Genomic DNA, 16,566 nt, shown 5'->3' with positions numbered 1-16,566 from the left:
TTGGTCAGGAAGATTCATTTAATGGAAGAGGGAAATTCTGTGCAGCAAACACAACTGTTTAACTAACTGAATGCATTTACTTGTAGTCCCGCAGCCAGAGCTGGAAGACAAGCTCCACCAAATCCCCTCTAAGATCTCCTTCTCCTAAAAAGTTTACCTGTGCCTCAAACACAGGTATTTCTGAACCAGCTTTGATTAAATCACTTTTCTCAACTGAATATTTATTGTTCTGACCCATTAGCTTGTAATATTCTCATTTATACACTTATCCCTGGGGAAGAAAAAAAAGAAAGAAAAGGAAAGATTTGAAGTTTCAAAGAAAGAGGGAAAGCTTTCTGCATAAGTTGTTTTGGGAGGGCCCCTTGAATTAAAAAAGTTTCATGCAAAACAGCATTTTGACCAGCTCTCCTAGAGTCTCTTAATATTTCCTTATTACAAAGTATGAAGTTGTCTTAGTTGCCGTTTTAAAAAAAAAAAAGATAAAAAAAATGTTTGCAATAGTGCTGTCAAACTGTCTGGGGAGTTGCCTAATAAATTAGCATTTTTTTGTTGTTCTCCTATTCCGAGTTTTCCTTCTGAACACTTACATCTAAAACAGGATCTCTGCACTATAATCTTAGAAATAGCCTCAAAATAACTGAGAAGAAAAAAAAAAGTCTCAACAAACCCAGAAAAATCCACACACTAACAAGATAAGCTTTTTAAAGTTTTATTTCTCCCTTCCTTTAAATCCAGCACAGCTTCCTTTTCCCCCTATACCAGGGGTATTTAAGGCATGAAATAACGTGTGAGAGAGAAGCTTTTGAGTAACAAATTTTCCAAATCCAACATGCTCAGTTCAAACTTATTTGTGAAGCTGAATTTCAGTTGTGTGCAGGAGGAAATGGGGCAGCAAAGAACAGACACAAATCCAACACAGCACGCTACTGTCAGAGGGCAGCAAAGCAAAAAAGCTTTAGGGGCATTCTTCAGGGTAATTATTTTAATTGCAGATGTTTTTCAAAATGTATTTTAGTATGTTCGATACATGGCTTATTTCCTCAGTATCCTCAAAAGCTCTCCCAGTGCCAGCCCCCTGAGCCCGCTTTTCCTTTCCATGTGTCGATCCCCAGCATCCCGCCCCCCAGCATCCCGGAGGGGACCCGGCAGGCTGCAGCCCGCCCCACCGCCCTGGGCTCCCATCCCAAGTGTCACTCACCCGCTCGCCCCCGCCCCGCTCCCAAACGTTCCTCCAGAGGCTGAACTTGCGCATGCGTTTATATTTGAGAGAGGAGGACCTGCACGTGAACCTCGGGACCATTTTTACTCTTCACAGGGGCTAATTCACGCGCAGCCGTTGAGGGGAGAAAGCAGAGCCTCCCCGCGTTCGGAGGGGCCACTGCACTGTCACGCCCGGCTATTCTCCTGCGTCACCTCAACTTTTCCGTAACAAGTGTTTCTTCAGTTTAAGAAACAGCAACACTGCTGACCAGGCCACAAAGAATGCCACAGGAGGAAACAAGCTGCCACAAGCCCTAAATGTGAGGAAAGGGCACGGATGTGAGAAGGAAGTCGCTCTGTAAGAATTAATTCGGAAAGCTGCGTGGCGGGAAGATGCCCTGTGCCACCGTTGCGCGGCAGGGCTGCGTGGGATGCAACACGGGCCGGCGGCGAGAACCTCGCTCGCCATGGGGGTACACGGGAGTCACACGGAACTGCAGCGAAGGCAGCACAGGGCTGGGGCTGGGGGAGGCTGAGCACAACCAAAACCAATTACCACTTCTAACAGCAGCTCCCTAAACCTGACAGAGCACCAGTCCAGCTTCAGAAATTAGGGACCCTAAACAAATGGCTGGATTGTGGCATTTTAACAAAGTAAACACGTTTGCATCGCTGGACACAGTTTATCTGCATTTTAGCACATCGGCAGGGAAAAGGCCTTCTCCCCATGCGTGGTCTGCGTTTGACGAGCGCTGACACCTTTAATCGTCACCTCCATATTGTACTTTTTTTATGCTAGACAAAGCGTGCCACTGCAAGATTTGGGAGGCATGAAGAAAGATCAAGGCAAGAAGATATGCCAAAACTGCGGAGAGACAACAGACGGTCACAAAGACAAATCTCTGAGGCTGTTTTGAAATACAGAAAGAGGCAGAAAATCCAAGAAATGGAGACTTAGAGCATAGCTAAATGACCACATACTGAGACAGAGCATTGGCTCTGAGCAGCCGGTGTCACTAGGACCTCAACCCAGAAATACAGGGCCGACAAGCACATACAGGGATGGCTTGTTAGAGCTCATCACTCCCCACCTCTGAGCCAACAAAATGCCCAACAAAACCCCCATGTTCCCTTTCCCTGTTTTTTGAATGTACATGACAAATCAGACCATTTCCAGACTGGTTTTCTTTGGATATCGCTAAGGGGGGAAGCTGAGCTGCCATCAGTATCAATGGGATTTCAGCATCATGCCTTTCACTGCTCTGAAATCTTACTCCCCGCGCCGACACCGCAGGGCTTGCTGCAGCTCCCGCGAGCCACAGCTGTGGGCTTCTCAGAGCAGGGCCATCGAGTACGTGCAGTGCCTGGCACCGCACTGGATGCGCAGCAGCGACCTGCTTCAAGCTACTTTAAAGCTTCCCTAGAAAGCAAGGAGGAAAAAAACAAGGTCTAGCAAATGACTTCTTCTGTTCTTTGCCAGAGCAGCATTACTAGAGCTCCCTTGCACCACGAGCACCCGCACCCCTTTTCATTCGAAGCACCAGCATTCTCAGAAGGTACTTCGTGGCAAACGCATGCATGAAACCACAGGCTCCCAAGGGACTTCTCCCCCACGCGCTGGCCCGGGCAAAGCAGACCTGCCGGCCGACTCGTGCGGCACTGTTTGAAGTACAGGGCTGCAGTACTGAAAGCACTTGGATAGACAGACGCTTTTGGGAATTAACTCCTCTCTCAGGCTTGCCTAATAATTCCTAACCAAGGTGATTCTCTGGTTTATGTGCTACAGCTGATGACAACAGTACACTTACTTTTTAAGTTAAACTGCCCGTTATATAAACATTCAACCAAAGCCTTGTTAACATTACACTCGTAATTTTTTTGCTGCCTAAGCTCATTCCTATTGATTTTATGCTCCAACCTTACCTATACCCACAGACACTTAAAGAAAATAAACAAATGTTGATCCGGCCTTTCAGCTCTGTGAAAATGCTCTTCTACAGTGAGGGATCCGGTATCTTTGAAGATCACAGAAAAAGATATTCTAGGTCCTTCATCTCAACCTGAAGCGTCAGCGAGCACCACTACCAGAAGCCAGAGGAAGGCACACCACTTCTCGGGCAGTTCAGACCACTTTTCTTCCCCTTTAGGAGAACAGGCAATCCCTGGCTGATTAGCACAGTTGGCACACACGTTAACTCGCTACTGCACTTCTAGCTCAATCCCAAAGATTCAATGAATACATTTTTATTTAAGTGCTCAATCACTTTCTTGCTGAGAGGACAGATTCCTTTGAAGTTGGAAACCCAAACTAAATAAACATATCCACAAGATCCAAGTCTCAAAATAGAAGCCATTGGGTTGCTAGATTAAGTTATTCTGAAAGCAGTTTTCTTAAGTAAATCTAATGCTTATGAAGGGCCAGAGTGACAGAGACACTAATCCCTAACTGCCCGGGCAGGAGCAGCATGCCAAGCAGCTGTGCTGCCTTCCCCCCAGTGTCCTGCAAGAAGGGACCAAACCCAACGGCCAGATGAGAATGGTCTTCACGCCAAACACACCTTACAGCCAAAACCAGTTTAGGAATAAATGCCTGCAAGCTAGGACAGGGTCAGTCTGGGGAAAATGGGAGTCATTTACGCACAACTGGAGCATCACAGCACATGGCTCCCCTGCAGAAGTGGGGAGGGCACATGCTGGGGACAACCTGCCTCCGCCAGTTTGAGGACCCACAGACCGCCTGGCTCGCAGCAGCATTTCCCTTGGACCAGCTGCATGCTGGACTGGTGTCCGTCTGTGTGAGAGCAACACAGGAGACCACAGCGGGCCATGCGACGCGCAGACCTCGGGCTGCAAAGTGTTCAGTGTCCACATTAAAGCAGACTCCTGCACATCTGCCGCCTTCTGAGAGACACAGTGTTTTACTACTAGCAAAAAAAGCACATGCCTCTAACAGGACTTCAGAAATATCACAGCAGCAGTAAAATGCTTTTGTGTGGGTTATTTCCTTCCCATATCAGGAGGAGTTTTCCCTAACTATAAACAGAAGTTAAGTACTCGGGAGGAGCCAGGCCTGCGGTACCCAGGCTTTTCGATGCCTGCAGCCATACAGTGTTGCAAGTATCTGGATAAAGTCTTTTCCTCTTTTGATGCCTGAACCTGTGGAGCTTCAGGCTTTCTTCTAGAGCCATATCCTCCCTGGCACTTGCAGCCCGTAACAAGCCATTCTTATTAATGTTTTTTCTGGGCTGGGATTAAGTTGGAGAAGAGGTGGCACAGCACCAAAACAACAGGAGTGACATTTTGCTTTTAAACCACCTTAAAACGTAAGCGTCAGTTCCACTATTTACAGTTTATATTGAATGAGCTCCTAGATATATAGAAAAAAAGGAGCTTTAGAACATAAGCATACACACATACCGAAATAAAAAAGCTCCGACTCTGATGATTTATAATGGGTGGGAGTTTTGATTATGCCTCCGTTGACACATCAGGAGACCATTTTCATTCCCCCTTGCCCATTTGCAATTAGATAATTTGCTAATTGCGTCACCCTGACAAGAAGGCACCAAAAGTAGAAAGACTGTTTCTTCACCAGAACGTGCCCACCATGCTAATGATGGATATACATACATAAGACTGCCTGGATGGTGCCATCTTATCACAGGCAATGAGATCAAGATTCAGACAAAAGCCAACCCAGAGGCACCACAGTAACTTCCTCTGCCCCCATTTCCACACTGAGAATTCATTTCACTACGAGGGAGAAAGAAAGCACCACCAAAACTCGGCCCGCAACCATTCATGGCTTGGATTTGTGTTTCACAGAGACCTGGCTCGTATCTTCGATCAGCTGTGATGCTTGAGTCAGAGCAGCTGACAGACATGTTTACAGCAGAGAGGTCCCTCTATTACTGCTGAGCAGATTCCTCTTCTCCCTCGGCGCTGATACTTGGTGCGACACACGGAGCCCCTCAGCAAATAGTGCTAAAACTCCTCCCCATGCAACCCCAAATAAATCCCAGCAAGTTCTGCTTCCATAGAGTCAAGAAGTTTTGTATTCCTCTACACCTGATTTCAAAGTTAAGGAGCTAATCAGCATCAGTCAACTTCGTTGAGAAGACACGTGCAGGGTGAAGCAGCAGAGCCTCAGCGCTGGGTGAGCAGCTCTGGCTTGTCGAGCCCCCCCGCTGCCCATGCAACCTGCTTCCTCAGGCACGGGTCTGGGGCTGCAGGGGAAAGGAAGAGACGTGCGACAGGACCACAGCTGCCTCTGGCCCTTGGAGCATCCTGCTCCAGTGCCAGCTGGGGAATCAGTGCAAAGCTTTCTGATGGGTGATACGGGAGCAGGAGCTGAGCCCCAACATCTGTGCTACGAAGCCCATTTCATACTGGGCCAGGGAGCTTTCAGCTGACCACGACTCCCAGCAAGTGCCTACGATTGCACAGTCAGCAGAAGCAAACTCTCAGGATTATGAAAAAACAGGTTCGTGTCCCACAGCTCCTGTACATTCCCCTTGGGGTCCCAGAAATTCCCTACAAGCAAGTGAACCAGCCAGCTTTCAGAGGGACAGCAAGATGCAGCGAGGGAAACAAAACCCTCTTACTGAGGCTCTGTAGCCACTCGTTCTTGCTATTTCTACCCTTGCCCTTCCTCCCGTCAATATTATCTGCACAATTTCTCCTGGGACATTAGCTTTTCAATGCAGGAACTATCTTCACACCCCTTGCCATGCAGAAGCATACAAGGAATATCCAAAACAGGCAGGGTAGGGGGGTCCTACGTATAAACATTGTTCCTTGCACTCAAACTCTCTCAGTAGAATTCCTCATCATTTTCAAATCGATATGCTGTGTTTTCCAAGTCACTGTAAGGTGACTGTAAGGATAGATTGTATCCGCCAACTATTTAACACCTCCAGCTGCTACAAAGAGACAGTTTAGCCACAAAAAAATAAAACCAGACCTCAAGAAGACATAAGGACAAAAGGAAGGTTGCAGAAATCCTCTATCTTCCCACAGTAAGTTTAATTCATTGGAAAAGAGGGAGGAACAACGATAAAATTATTTTCTGGATTAATTTATGACACTGATAAATGATTCTTCTTCAGTTACTTCCTTTGTCCCCACGTTCCCATCATACAGAAAGAAAGGTTTGCTCCCCCAAAACTAGTCTCATTAACAAAAAAGAAAAAAACCACACGTTAGAAAACAAACAGCTGTCTCCATCTCCCATCTTCAGTACTCCCACAATGCTGAGAAACCACCAAAAGATAACTCGAGCACACAGGATGCACATTCACCAGGTGTTACTGCGGGTTTAGTACCATCATGTGCCACTTCTCCTGCAGCCAACCAAACCAACTTCTTTGCTTTTTCACTTACCCAGCTATCTGATAAGAATACATACTGTGGCGTGAGGCTCATACCTGAACTTGTAGTTAACACTCTCCTGCTCCTAAAATTACAACTTTTAAAAGGCAAATCAGTTGCCAGTAAAATAAAAAAAAAAATTAAAAAGATAAAAATTTTTAAGAAGAGGAGAATGGGGAAGATGAGACCACTCCAACAATAGATTTTGGAAGATTGAAATCCTCCTCAAACGCCCTTTCCCCTCCAAAAGCCGCACTGACATTACACTTCAGTTTCCTTTTTTTAAGGCTTATTAGACATGTTGTGTATGACTACAGATTTATGCTTTTCATTTTACAAAGTAAGCATGCAAAGCATTTGCCTTTTGTGAAAAAACAGTAAGACATTTTTTTCCCTATATATGCTGGTGAAAGTAACTTTTTTCCCATTCCAAGAAAGCTTTGCTCTCTCTGCCCTGGCACAGTGAGCTGAGGCCACCTCCATCATAGATGGTCCCTCTCCCGGGCCGGCCGCATTTCCCCAGGGGTGCATCCCCTGGGTGGTTTGCAGGCAGCCGGGTCCTTCCAAGGCAGAAAAAAGATTCAGCGCCCCAGGGCAGCTTTTTAATCCTGCCAAACACCTCCAGGCAACAGATGCATCAACAAGAAGCGGCTTTGTCATGCAAATGGAAGGGCGCAGGTACACACTGCAGGGCTGCTCCATGAACAAATGGCGGGGGACTGACACCCCAGGGGAGACCTCCACCTCCAGTGCTTGCTGATCTCAGCTGCTCCTTGCCCTCAGCCCCGGCAAGTCCCCCTGAAAAGGAGAGCCAGAGCAAACCTGCAGGGCGGCGGTTGGGACCCTGCAAAGGTGAAGAGCCAGCAGCGCGCCGCTCTGGGGCTGTGGTTAGCCATGAAGCGAGCGAGCGTGTCATCTCCTGGATGCAGCGTTTTGATCTCACGCGCATTAAAACCCAGCTGTCAGCTAGGAGACTAACAAAGATTATAGTTCAATTAAACAAAAAAATTATTTAATAACTCAAGCGTGTAGCCTTGTGGTTAAACTGAAAGAACTCCAGGCTTATGTCAACATTGCAGCCCTGCAACAGCACAATTTTACCGAAATAGCGGTGCTGCTGTAACATGCAAGAGTAACACTGAACTAAATTAGCCCCTCAGATGTTCAGCAGGCAGCTTTACAATTAGAAAGCAGATGTGCTCCCCCGCTCCTCCCCTCCAATGGACCCTCGCAGAACGGTTCCTCAAGTACCTGAGCAGACAACCTCCACAAGAAGCCAATATTCTGGGGACATCGATGCCCGATCAGTAAAGAGCGGCAGCCCCACGGCACACATACACAGAGAAAATCCTCAGTGAATAATTAAACCGGATTTTGTTGTTCAAAGCCTTGCACCAGCACTAGGGACTTTCTAAGGAAGGCAATGTGGGAAAGAAAGCATGAAAAAAAATGTCTGAAGTTTCCCAGTCCTCAAAGGGGCAGGTTTGAGTCCCGGGTGCCCTCTCGAGAAGCTGCATCCTTTCCCCCATGATACATCTGAACCGAAGTTTTCCGCAGAGCAGTGTTTACAACAACAAATATCAACAGACCATGGTCATCATGCTTCACCCTAAATGGCTGTAGGCCTCTGAACTGTAATTTATACACAAAAAGCCCCAGAGCTATAGAAAACAATATATCGCATGAGTTTTTGCATCTTTCCAACGCAAACGGTGACATATAGAAAGGGCAGTTCTGTGTTTCCCAGTGCCAAACCGCCCTGCCATTCTGAATCCGAACATCCACTAATTTAACATGCTTTGCTACTGTCAAATTACCAATACAGATTAGGCCCCCTCTTTCCTGTTTTTGAAGTCAAAAGCCACAACCCCAAAGAAAAATCAAGAACATCGGAAAGCAAAATAATGCTAGTTGTTTGACAGAGACCACCAAGTAAAAATCTAAGAGCCAGTAAGACAGAAAACTGCTTTATCACAGGGAAATACCAGCGTCCAACTTCTTGTATCACACCACACACAACCGCAGTGGCATTTTTTCAGCAGGATGCGTACAACCAAATTTGCTTCTCGCTCCACTCCGGTTCTACTACTCTCATTTCCACAGCCCATTTTAACATTCCCTCCCCATCGCTCTGTACATATACCAAGAGATTTACAAAAATAAAATGGGCATTGACTATCCAAAATTAAAAATACATTAAAATCCATCAAACGTGCATCTACACCAATGGAAACAGAGGGACCAACCTGGATGAATCAGTGCCTGCCGCAACATAAAGGAAAGCTCTAACTACTGCATCACAGCTGATATTAATTCCTAAACAACCATTTCACAATTTGTGGCTGGAGATAGAGAGTATGTTTCAAAGCAATACTGCCAGAAACATAAAGCCTTCACGCAGAGCAACTGATGGCAGAAATAAATTTCCATCAGCAAAGAGCAATGCCGTATTTGAAGGCAAAAAAAAAATTAAAAAATCCGATCTTTTCATCTCACTGACATGCAATTTTATCAGTTCAGCTTCCAGCCCTCCATTTTCCTCAACAAACGAAGAGTTAAAGCCAGAAAATTCACATCTGTCCCAGTCACTACAAAGACGGCATTTACATCATTCCGCCATACATTATCCTACAGTTGCAAACCGGGGCTGCTTCCCCAAAGCCCCCATCCCTGTTCAAAGGACGTCAGACCCCGCAGATGTTAATCTCGGCTTTTCCACCAGAATCGCAACCAACACCTCCAAGACCTCTCAAACTCCACTGGACAGAGGCTCTGAACAGCAGAAGCGCAACCTTCACCATGACTGAAGCTACCCCAAAAAACCCCAGCGTGAGCACACACTGCAGACCGAACGGGAGGAAACCCAGCTCGCAAAACCCACTCTTAGGAAGAGATAACTCACTGTTCTGGGGATGGGTGGCGACAGAGATCCATTAGGCATGTACGGGTCGTTATTCATATTTGGCATCATGATATACCCAGAATAACCAGAGTATGATGGTCCCTTGCTGTATAAGCCACTGTCTGGATGCTTTCCTATGGAAGAGGAAACAATGATTACATTATCCCCCACATACGCATTTCTTGTAAGTTAGAGCACTTAAACAGGTACTGTGCATTCATAAAAATGTTCTGCATGCAAACGTTTCCTTACTCATGGAAATTACCCCTGAAAGTGGTCCACAGCAATTTGTAGCAACATTTTTTTAAGAAGAGTCAATTCTTAAAGGAGCAAGTACTCTTAGTGAAGAGTTTATGCTTAAAATATGGAATAGCCTCAGAGTAACCAATTTATTTTGCTAGTCCCTGTTCAAATCAAGGCAGAAACATCAGCAGTGACATCACATTTCTCAAGTAGCAGTTTCTCCCCATTTTACACATCCCTCTAGGATTTGCGGATTCAGTAGTATTGCCAGTATGGGTTTCCAATGTCATTGTTAGGAAAGGGAGGAACAGGGCAGTGATAACTAGATATAATAATTTCCCTCTCTCACTGAGCCACTGTGTGCGGTCAACAATTCGTTCTGGCCACGCTCACCGGGAACACAATTAGAGGGCAGAGGCTGGCTTGGAAGGAAACCGTTCATGATCTGGGGGGCACCTGACTGTTGCACACATATGGCACTACAGTCAAGAGGGATGCCAAGTGAGGGAGACTATTTTGCAGGAAAATAAAGAATCTGGGTCCCAGTCCTACAAAGGGGGGCTGAGCAGGTCTCCCACCTATATAACCACTGACAATGGTACTACTCAAAAGTGAGGTTTTACGAGGATGCAAGGCTGAAAAGACAACTATATAGAGCTGACCTCCACCTCCTCAGTGCCAAAATGGTACGAGCGTGGACATTACTGCTTTTAGGCTGTTTACTGACCAGTTTGGAGAAAGATCGCCACAGAGTCCCAGAAAGCATTGGGATTGAACTGTGTCTGTCTTTATATGATATTTATGATCTGGTTGGTTTGTGATGATAAGCATTTCATTTTAAACATAATCTCCCATCCTTCACAGCACACATTCTTTGTACATGTGCCCAGCTTCCTAAGAGATACTCGATGAACTGTTTTTCGTCTGTCCTCCTCAATCAAAATTAACCAGCTGGTACATCAAAAAAAGCAAGAGGTCTGTTAAAGCTTCGATTTTGGAAGAGGAGATTTAAGCAACAGACTGGCTATGGCAAAAAAAGCACAGAGTTTCTGAACACACACAACTGGGCTGCACTGCATGAGTGAGGGCATAGATGTGTTTAAACTGATAGCCTAAAAATAGTTATTTCTTCAGCGAAGATCCATTTGGCCTACTTATCAGTTTCTAAACAACTGAAATACCATTTGGTCACTCAAGATAAACATGTTGCACATTCACCTCCTTTTAAAATGCACTTTGAAAGCATCCTGGCATCCCCCTTCCCCCAAAGGTACTAGATTTATGTTTCCCCAAAGAAACCGAGCTCCCGTTTGAGGATTGCTTGGAGGTTCACAGGGGGACTAAGAGGGCCAATATCAGAAGAGAGGACCATGCACTTCTCACCTTCCTCGGAGTGCTCTCTGCCTTTATCATGGTAGGAATCCTGCGCTTGGGTCTGCCTCGAAACCTGACCACAGGGAATCCACCATCAGAAAAGAAGAAGAAAAAGGATAGTCATTGTATGGATGCTCATGTATCGATCATGGCACTACAGCCTCTTGTAGAATGGAAAAAGTTAGAGCAAGATGTAAGCATCTTTCTTTTCCCTCTTAAGTCACTTGGAAGGCAACTGTACCAGAAACGACATGACTAACTATGGGGCTTTGCGAAGCGCTTCTAGCAGAAGCGCCCTACATTTAATGGAACGGGCTTATTTCTGGAAAATATTTGGAGCTTCTGCAGTCAAAACACTCTTGGTAAAAAGATAGCAAAAATAATGATGAAAAACAGGTTGCCCTCGTTACCAGATGTTTAGGAAAAAAAGAAAAAAAACAACAAAAAAAAAGGCAAAGAGGAAGGGAAAAAAAAAAAAAAGGCAGGTTCCCCGCTCGCCCTAAAGTTGTTTTAGCGTCGGGAATTTCTTCCGAAACAGTTTTATGCAAATCCCTTAAAGAGTTTACGGCTAATGCTCCGACCCCGCTGATTTCACCGAGGAAATTTTATGGCTGCTTGAGGTCTAATACCACCGCACCGTCGGGGGACTCGCGGGAACTTTCTCGTCCCGGGCCGAAGCGCAGAGGGGGCCGCCCCCCCCCCCGCCCCCCCTCCCGGACCATCCCCGGGCGCGGAGGGGCGCGGAGCCCGCGCGGCTCTGCCCGCCGCCCCTCTGGAAACGGGACTTGGGGTAGGATGATTTTTTTTTCAGGCAAAATTCGGAAAATTGGGGGTTTCCCAGTGCCTCGCCGAGGCTCCCTCCCTCCCCCCCCTTCCCGTCGGCGGCATCCCGGAGCCCGCCGGCATCCCACGCCCCCGCGGCCGCTCCGCTCCGCGCTGCCCCGCGGAGCCCCCGCGGCCGCGCACCTCGTGCCCGTTGGCGCCGGGGGCGATCTCGGACTCGTTGACGAGGGAGGACTTGATGTCGGCCAGGTCGCCCTCCTCCTCGGGGTGGCTGATCTCGGCGAAGATCTTCTCCTTCTGGGGGTCCCCCTCGTCCTTGAAGGGGATCATCTCGTCGGTGGCGCAGAGCTCCGGGTCCCCCCCACCGCCCCCGGCCCCCGGCAGCTGCGGCATCCTCACGGCAACGCGGCGTCTGCTGCGGCCGCCGGCCCGCCGCGGGAAGGGGAGCGGGAGCGGGAGGAGCAGCGGGGGGAGGAGGAGGAGGAGGAGGAGGAGGAGGAGGGAGGAGGAGGAGAGAGGAGGAAAAGGAGGAGAGAAGAAGGAAAAATCCCGTGAAGTCCTCGGGGTTGCTCTCGACAGCTAGAGACCCCCGCCCGCCCGCCCGCCCCCTCGGGGCCGAGGTACCCCAGCTCCCGCACGGCCACGGCCCCGCGGGGAGCCTCCCCCCCGCCGCGCCGCACGGCCGGAGTAAGTCGAGATACACCCGCTTGTGTCCCGCCCGCCCCCAGGCACCGCGCCGGGGCCCGCCCTCCCGGAGCCCCGGCCCCCGCCCCCTCTCCCCCGGGGCCCGGGCTCACCCCGGGGGTGAGGGGACGTGGAGGGGAGCGGAGCCCGCCCGAGTTTCGCCTCCGAGTGAAGTTGCCGCCACCCGGGAGGGCCCGAGTTAAAACGGCTGGGGGGGCGGGCGGGCAGGGGGAGGGGGCGCCCGGGGGACGGGGACGGCGCTGCCCGCGGCGCGCACCCACCGGGCCTTTGTCCGCCGTTTCGCCCGCGGCTCCGTGCACGGCTGGGCTCGGCTCGGCGGCACCGCGGGGGGCGGGGGGGCGAGGAAGAAACAGCCCCAGGAGGGAGGGCGGGCGGGAGGGATGGAGCGGGCGGGCAGGCGCCCCCCCGCTTCCCTCCGCGCCCGGGGGCAAGGAAAAAAGTTGCCGCCGCGGCGCCTCCGCGCCCCCGGCCGCCTCCGCGCTCAGCGCCCGGCGCGGGGGCCGCCTGCCGCAGCCGGCGGGCGCGGCGCCCCACGGGGGGCGGCGGTGGGGCGCGGGGCGGCGGCGGCGCAACTTCAGCACCGCGCCCGCCCTCCCTCTCTCCCTCCCTCCGCCGTCGGGGCGGGGGCGGCGGAGATGAAAGGAGCCGCCGCCGTGACTGACACAGCGCCCGGGGCGGGGGGGCCGGGCGGCGGGGGCGGGGAGGGGGCCGGGACCGGCGGCTCGGGGGCGAGCGGCTGCGGGGCTGCCCCCGGGCAAACTTTGCTCAGGCTGCGCCGAGCAGTCTGTGTGTGCGTGTGTGTGTGCGTGCGCACGTGTGCGTGTGCGTGTGCCGCACCGGGGGGGCTGCGCCGGGGCACTGCCGCGCTTCTCTCTCCCCAGCCAGCAGCCCGCCGAGCCGGGCACGGGCACTCGCCGCATCCCCCCAGGCAGGCAGACCTGCTTTTTTAAGGCTGCTTTGTTGAGACTCCTCGGTTTTGTTTTTTGGTTGTTTTTTTTGGGGGGGTGGGGGGTGCTGCAGCCACATGGCGCTGCTCGGGTAGGGGGAGCGAGGGAGTGTGCGAGGATTTGCCCGGGCGCTGCCCGCGCCTACTTCGAACGAAGGGCAGAATTAACACATCCCATTAAATCCAGCAAGTGCCCGGCAGAAACGTGTAGTAGCCCCCGGGCAGCAGGGAGAAAACCAGCCGGGGTGAGCTCGCCCCGCGTTCAGACCGGTGAACGCAGCCCGCGCAGTCACTGGGGTTCAGCCCTGCGCCCAGTCCCGCTCCCGCAGCCGCCCGCTGCCCCGTTAGCTCCCGGCTGACATGGCATCACCCCAGCGCAGGGCACAAGTAAATTTTAAAAATAATAGTAATAATAATAAAAAAATCATCCAAACAAAAGCAGGCGCGCTGCGTTTGAGAAACGTCAGGATCCACAACTTCTTTTCTTTTGCGAACTCGATGGGCGCACATTTTGCAGGAAACAACTTCCCCCGATTTTGGCATCGGAAAAGTGCGCTTCGTGCTTTGCACATGCCCCGCGAGGCTGCTAACCGCTGAGGCGTCGGGAGCCGGAGGAACGGGAAGATGTGGATGCTCGATCCGTTTCCAGCAGATGTTGGGGCCGGCGCGGCGGCGCGGCTGGCTGGGATCCGGGCGGGCTGAGCCCGGCCGGCCGCCCCGCCGCTGCCCGCCAACGGGCAATTAAAATTATCGAGCTGAGAACAGAGACCGCGAAACCCCGAGAAAGGGGGCAGGTAGTGGGAAACGGGGGGTGGACTTGTCAAGCCGAACAAGTGCGTAAAATAAATAATCGAGAAAGAAAGAAATTAGAAATGTAAAACCCTGGGAAGGGGCTTAATTGTGCAACGCTCCCCGGATGCAGGGACGCCCCCCCTCTCCCGAAGGCGGCCGGAGAGAGGCGGCTGGGAAGCGGTTGTTTGGAAAACGGCAACTCGGGGACGGTTTGTGCGCGGAGATGCCGCCGCATCCCTCCCGACCCTCCTCCCTTTCCCGGCGCTCGGCGGGCACCGGGCACCCGCGCCGGGGGAAGGTGCCCCGGCCCGGGCCCTTTTGGGAAAAAAGCACCCCCGCGGCAAGCGCCCGAGCACTGCAGCCCGCTCCCCCGACGGGGCGGCCCGGCTCGGGAGCAGGAGGGGGTCCCCGCCGGAGGAGCCGGCGGCACGGCCACCCGCCTCTTTCATTACCGAGTCCCTTTGGCAAAGCATCCTCCCCCCGCCCCTCCGCCGTCCCGGGGTCTTCCCCTTCATGTGGGCTGGAGTTTTTCCCGGATCAGTTTTTGGTGGAAGGATTTTGAAGGCAGAAAAGGGCCGGCCGGGCGGCGGGGGGGGAGGGGGGGGGAGGTGGAGACCGTAATGATTTATGGCAAGAGGATAAATTCAGGAAACCTCAACCCCAACGCCAGATTTGACTGGAGACAACACAAAGCTGCCGCTTTACTCGCAGTTCGTGGGGCGGGGGAGGGGGCACAGCCGGGAGGGGGGTGGCAAGGCCCGGGGCAGGGGGGGCGCCCCGCGGTGCCCCCGCCCGCCCCCGGCAGGACCCCGCCGCCCCCCTCCGCGCCGCCGGGAGCGCGCCCGCCGCCGTGCCCGCTGCCTGCCCGCACCGGCTCCGCACCGGCCGCCCGCTGCTTGGGACTTCACCAGGGGTTATTTTTCCGTTTTAGGTGCGGGTGGGTTTCGTTTCATTTTACCGCAGTTTGGTATTTTCGCGTGTTTGGTTTGCTTGGGGGGATGGTTGGGCTTTTTTGTCATTTTGGACGTTTTTGCGTTTTAGCTTTTTTAGGTCGTTTCAGCGGGTTTTGGCGTTTTAGGAGGTTTTCTTCTTTCTTTCTTCTCTCCTTCTTTCTTTTTTCTTTTTTCTTTTTTTTCTTTTCTTGCATTTCAGCGTTGAGGGCTCCGCACTTCGAGCACTCTCCGATGACCACCCCGGCTCGCCCGTCCCCAGGATGGGGGGTGGGGGGCAAACAGAGAGCCGAACTCGGGGCGAGCCGAGCACCAGCGGCGAGGGCAGCGGGATTTCGGGGCGGGGGGCTGACCGGGGAGCGGAGGAAACCGGGGTGCTATGGAACCCCCCGCCCCTCCCCATGGCAAGAAGCGAAGGGGGGACACCCTAGCGTGCGAAGCGCCGTCCGCCGCCGGCGCCCCTATATAGGGGAGGGCGGGAGCGGGGCGGGGCGGCGGCGCCTTTGATGTCCCGCCGGCGGCCCCTTTCATCCCCCCCTCGGTCCCCCCCCGGGCCCTTTGTGTGACTAAATTTGGCAGGAGCATGGAGGCGCGCCAGGGCGCCCACGTGTGCGCCGAGCTCCCAGCTGAGCGGGTAAGGGTTTTCTTCCGGGTAAGGAGACAGAGGGGGAGATCAAAGAGTTTGGGGAGCCGAAATGTGCAGTGGAAATAAAATAATAATAATTAAAAAAAATAATACAAAAAGGAAAGGAGAAAAAAAAAAAGCCTCCGGCCTGGACGCATGCCAGCCCGGAGGCATGGGGGAGAGGGGGGAGCGCTGCGCACATGGTGGGGAGGGACCGGCGGGAAGGAGCTGGTTTTCTCCCGGAGGGAAAAAAAAAAATATATATATATATATGCTTGCAAAGGGGGTTGTAGTTACGTTCAGAGAAGAAAAAAAACAAAAACAAAAACAAAACAAACAACCAAAAACATAAATCCAACAAACCGAAACACCAACCCTTTTGTTTAAAACCACCGGGCTGTGGAGCCAGGCAGGCTCCGCCTGGAAGTGCTGCCCGACGGCGCGTCCCTGCGCCCGGCCGGGCCGGGGCTGAGCGGCCGGCCCCATGGGCAAAACTTTATATTGACCGACAAACGAGTGAACAGCGGCAAAGAGCCCCCCTCCCCCGCCCGAGAGGCCAGTGCCAGTCTGGAGGGAATCTTTCCAGGCAAGCCCTCAGTGGGTTTTCCTCCCCCAGGTGGGAAATGTGGAGGGTGGCCCCCCGAAGGGTGGGTGTGCTGTGGGGCAGGCGCTCTTT

General features: G+C 52.0%; 1 protein-coding gene across 4 annotated transcripts in view; it reads right to left on the bottom strand.

Annotated features, from left to right (window-relative positions):
- LEF1 (lymphoid enhancer binding factor 1) overlaps positions 1-12,442 on the bottom strand; it is a 70,896-nt gene extending 58,454 nt beyond the window's left edge. For 2 of the 4 annotated variants that reach the window (XM_040597906.1, XM_040597913.1), the window contains exons 1-3: positions 12,056-12,442; positions 11,099-11,162; positions 9,473-9,606 (exon numbers count right to left, since the gene is read on the bottom strand). In XM_040597906.1, the coding sequence (XP_040453840.1) occupies positions 9,473-9,606; positions 11,099-11,162; positions 12,056-12,265 (408 nt within the window). In that variant the 5' untranslated portion in view covers positions 12,266-12,442. The remainder of the gene's footprint in view (positions 1-9,472; positions 9,607-11,098; positions 11,163-12,055) is intronic. The other 2 variants (XM_040597931.1, XM_040597922.1) reach the window with 2 other exon arrangements.
- Positions 12,443-16,566: the final 4,124 nt, after the last annotated feature.

Source organism: Falco naumanni, chromosome 1 (genome assembly GCF_017639655.2).
Source record: "Falco naumanni isolate bFalNau1 chromosome 1, bFalNau1.pat, whole genome shotgun sequence".
NCBI lineage: Eukaryota > Metazoa > Chordata > Aves > Falconiformes > Falconidae > Falco > Falco naumanni.
This window is presented reverse-complemented; position numbering and strand designations above follow the sequence as displayed.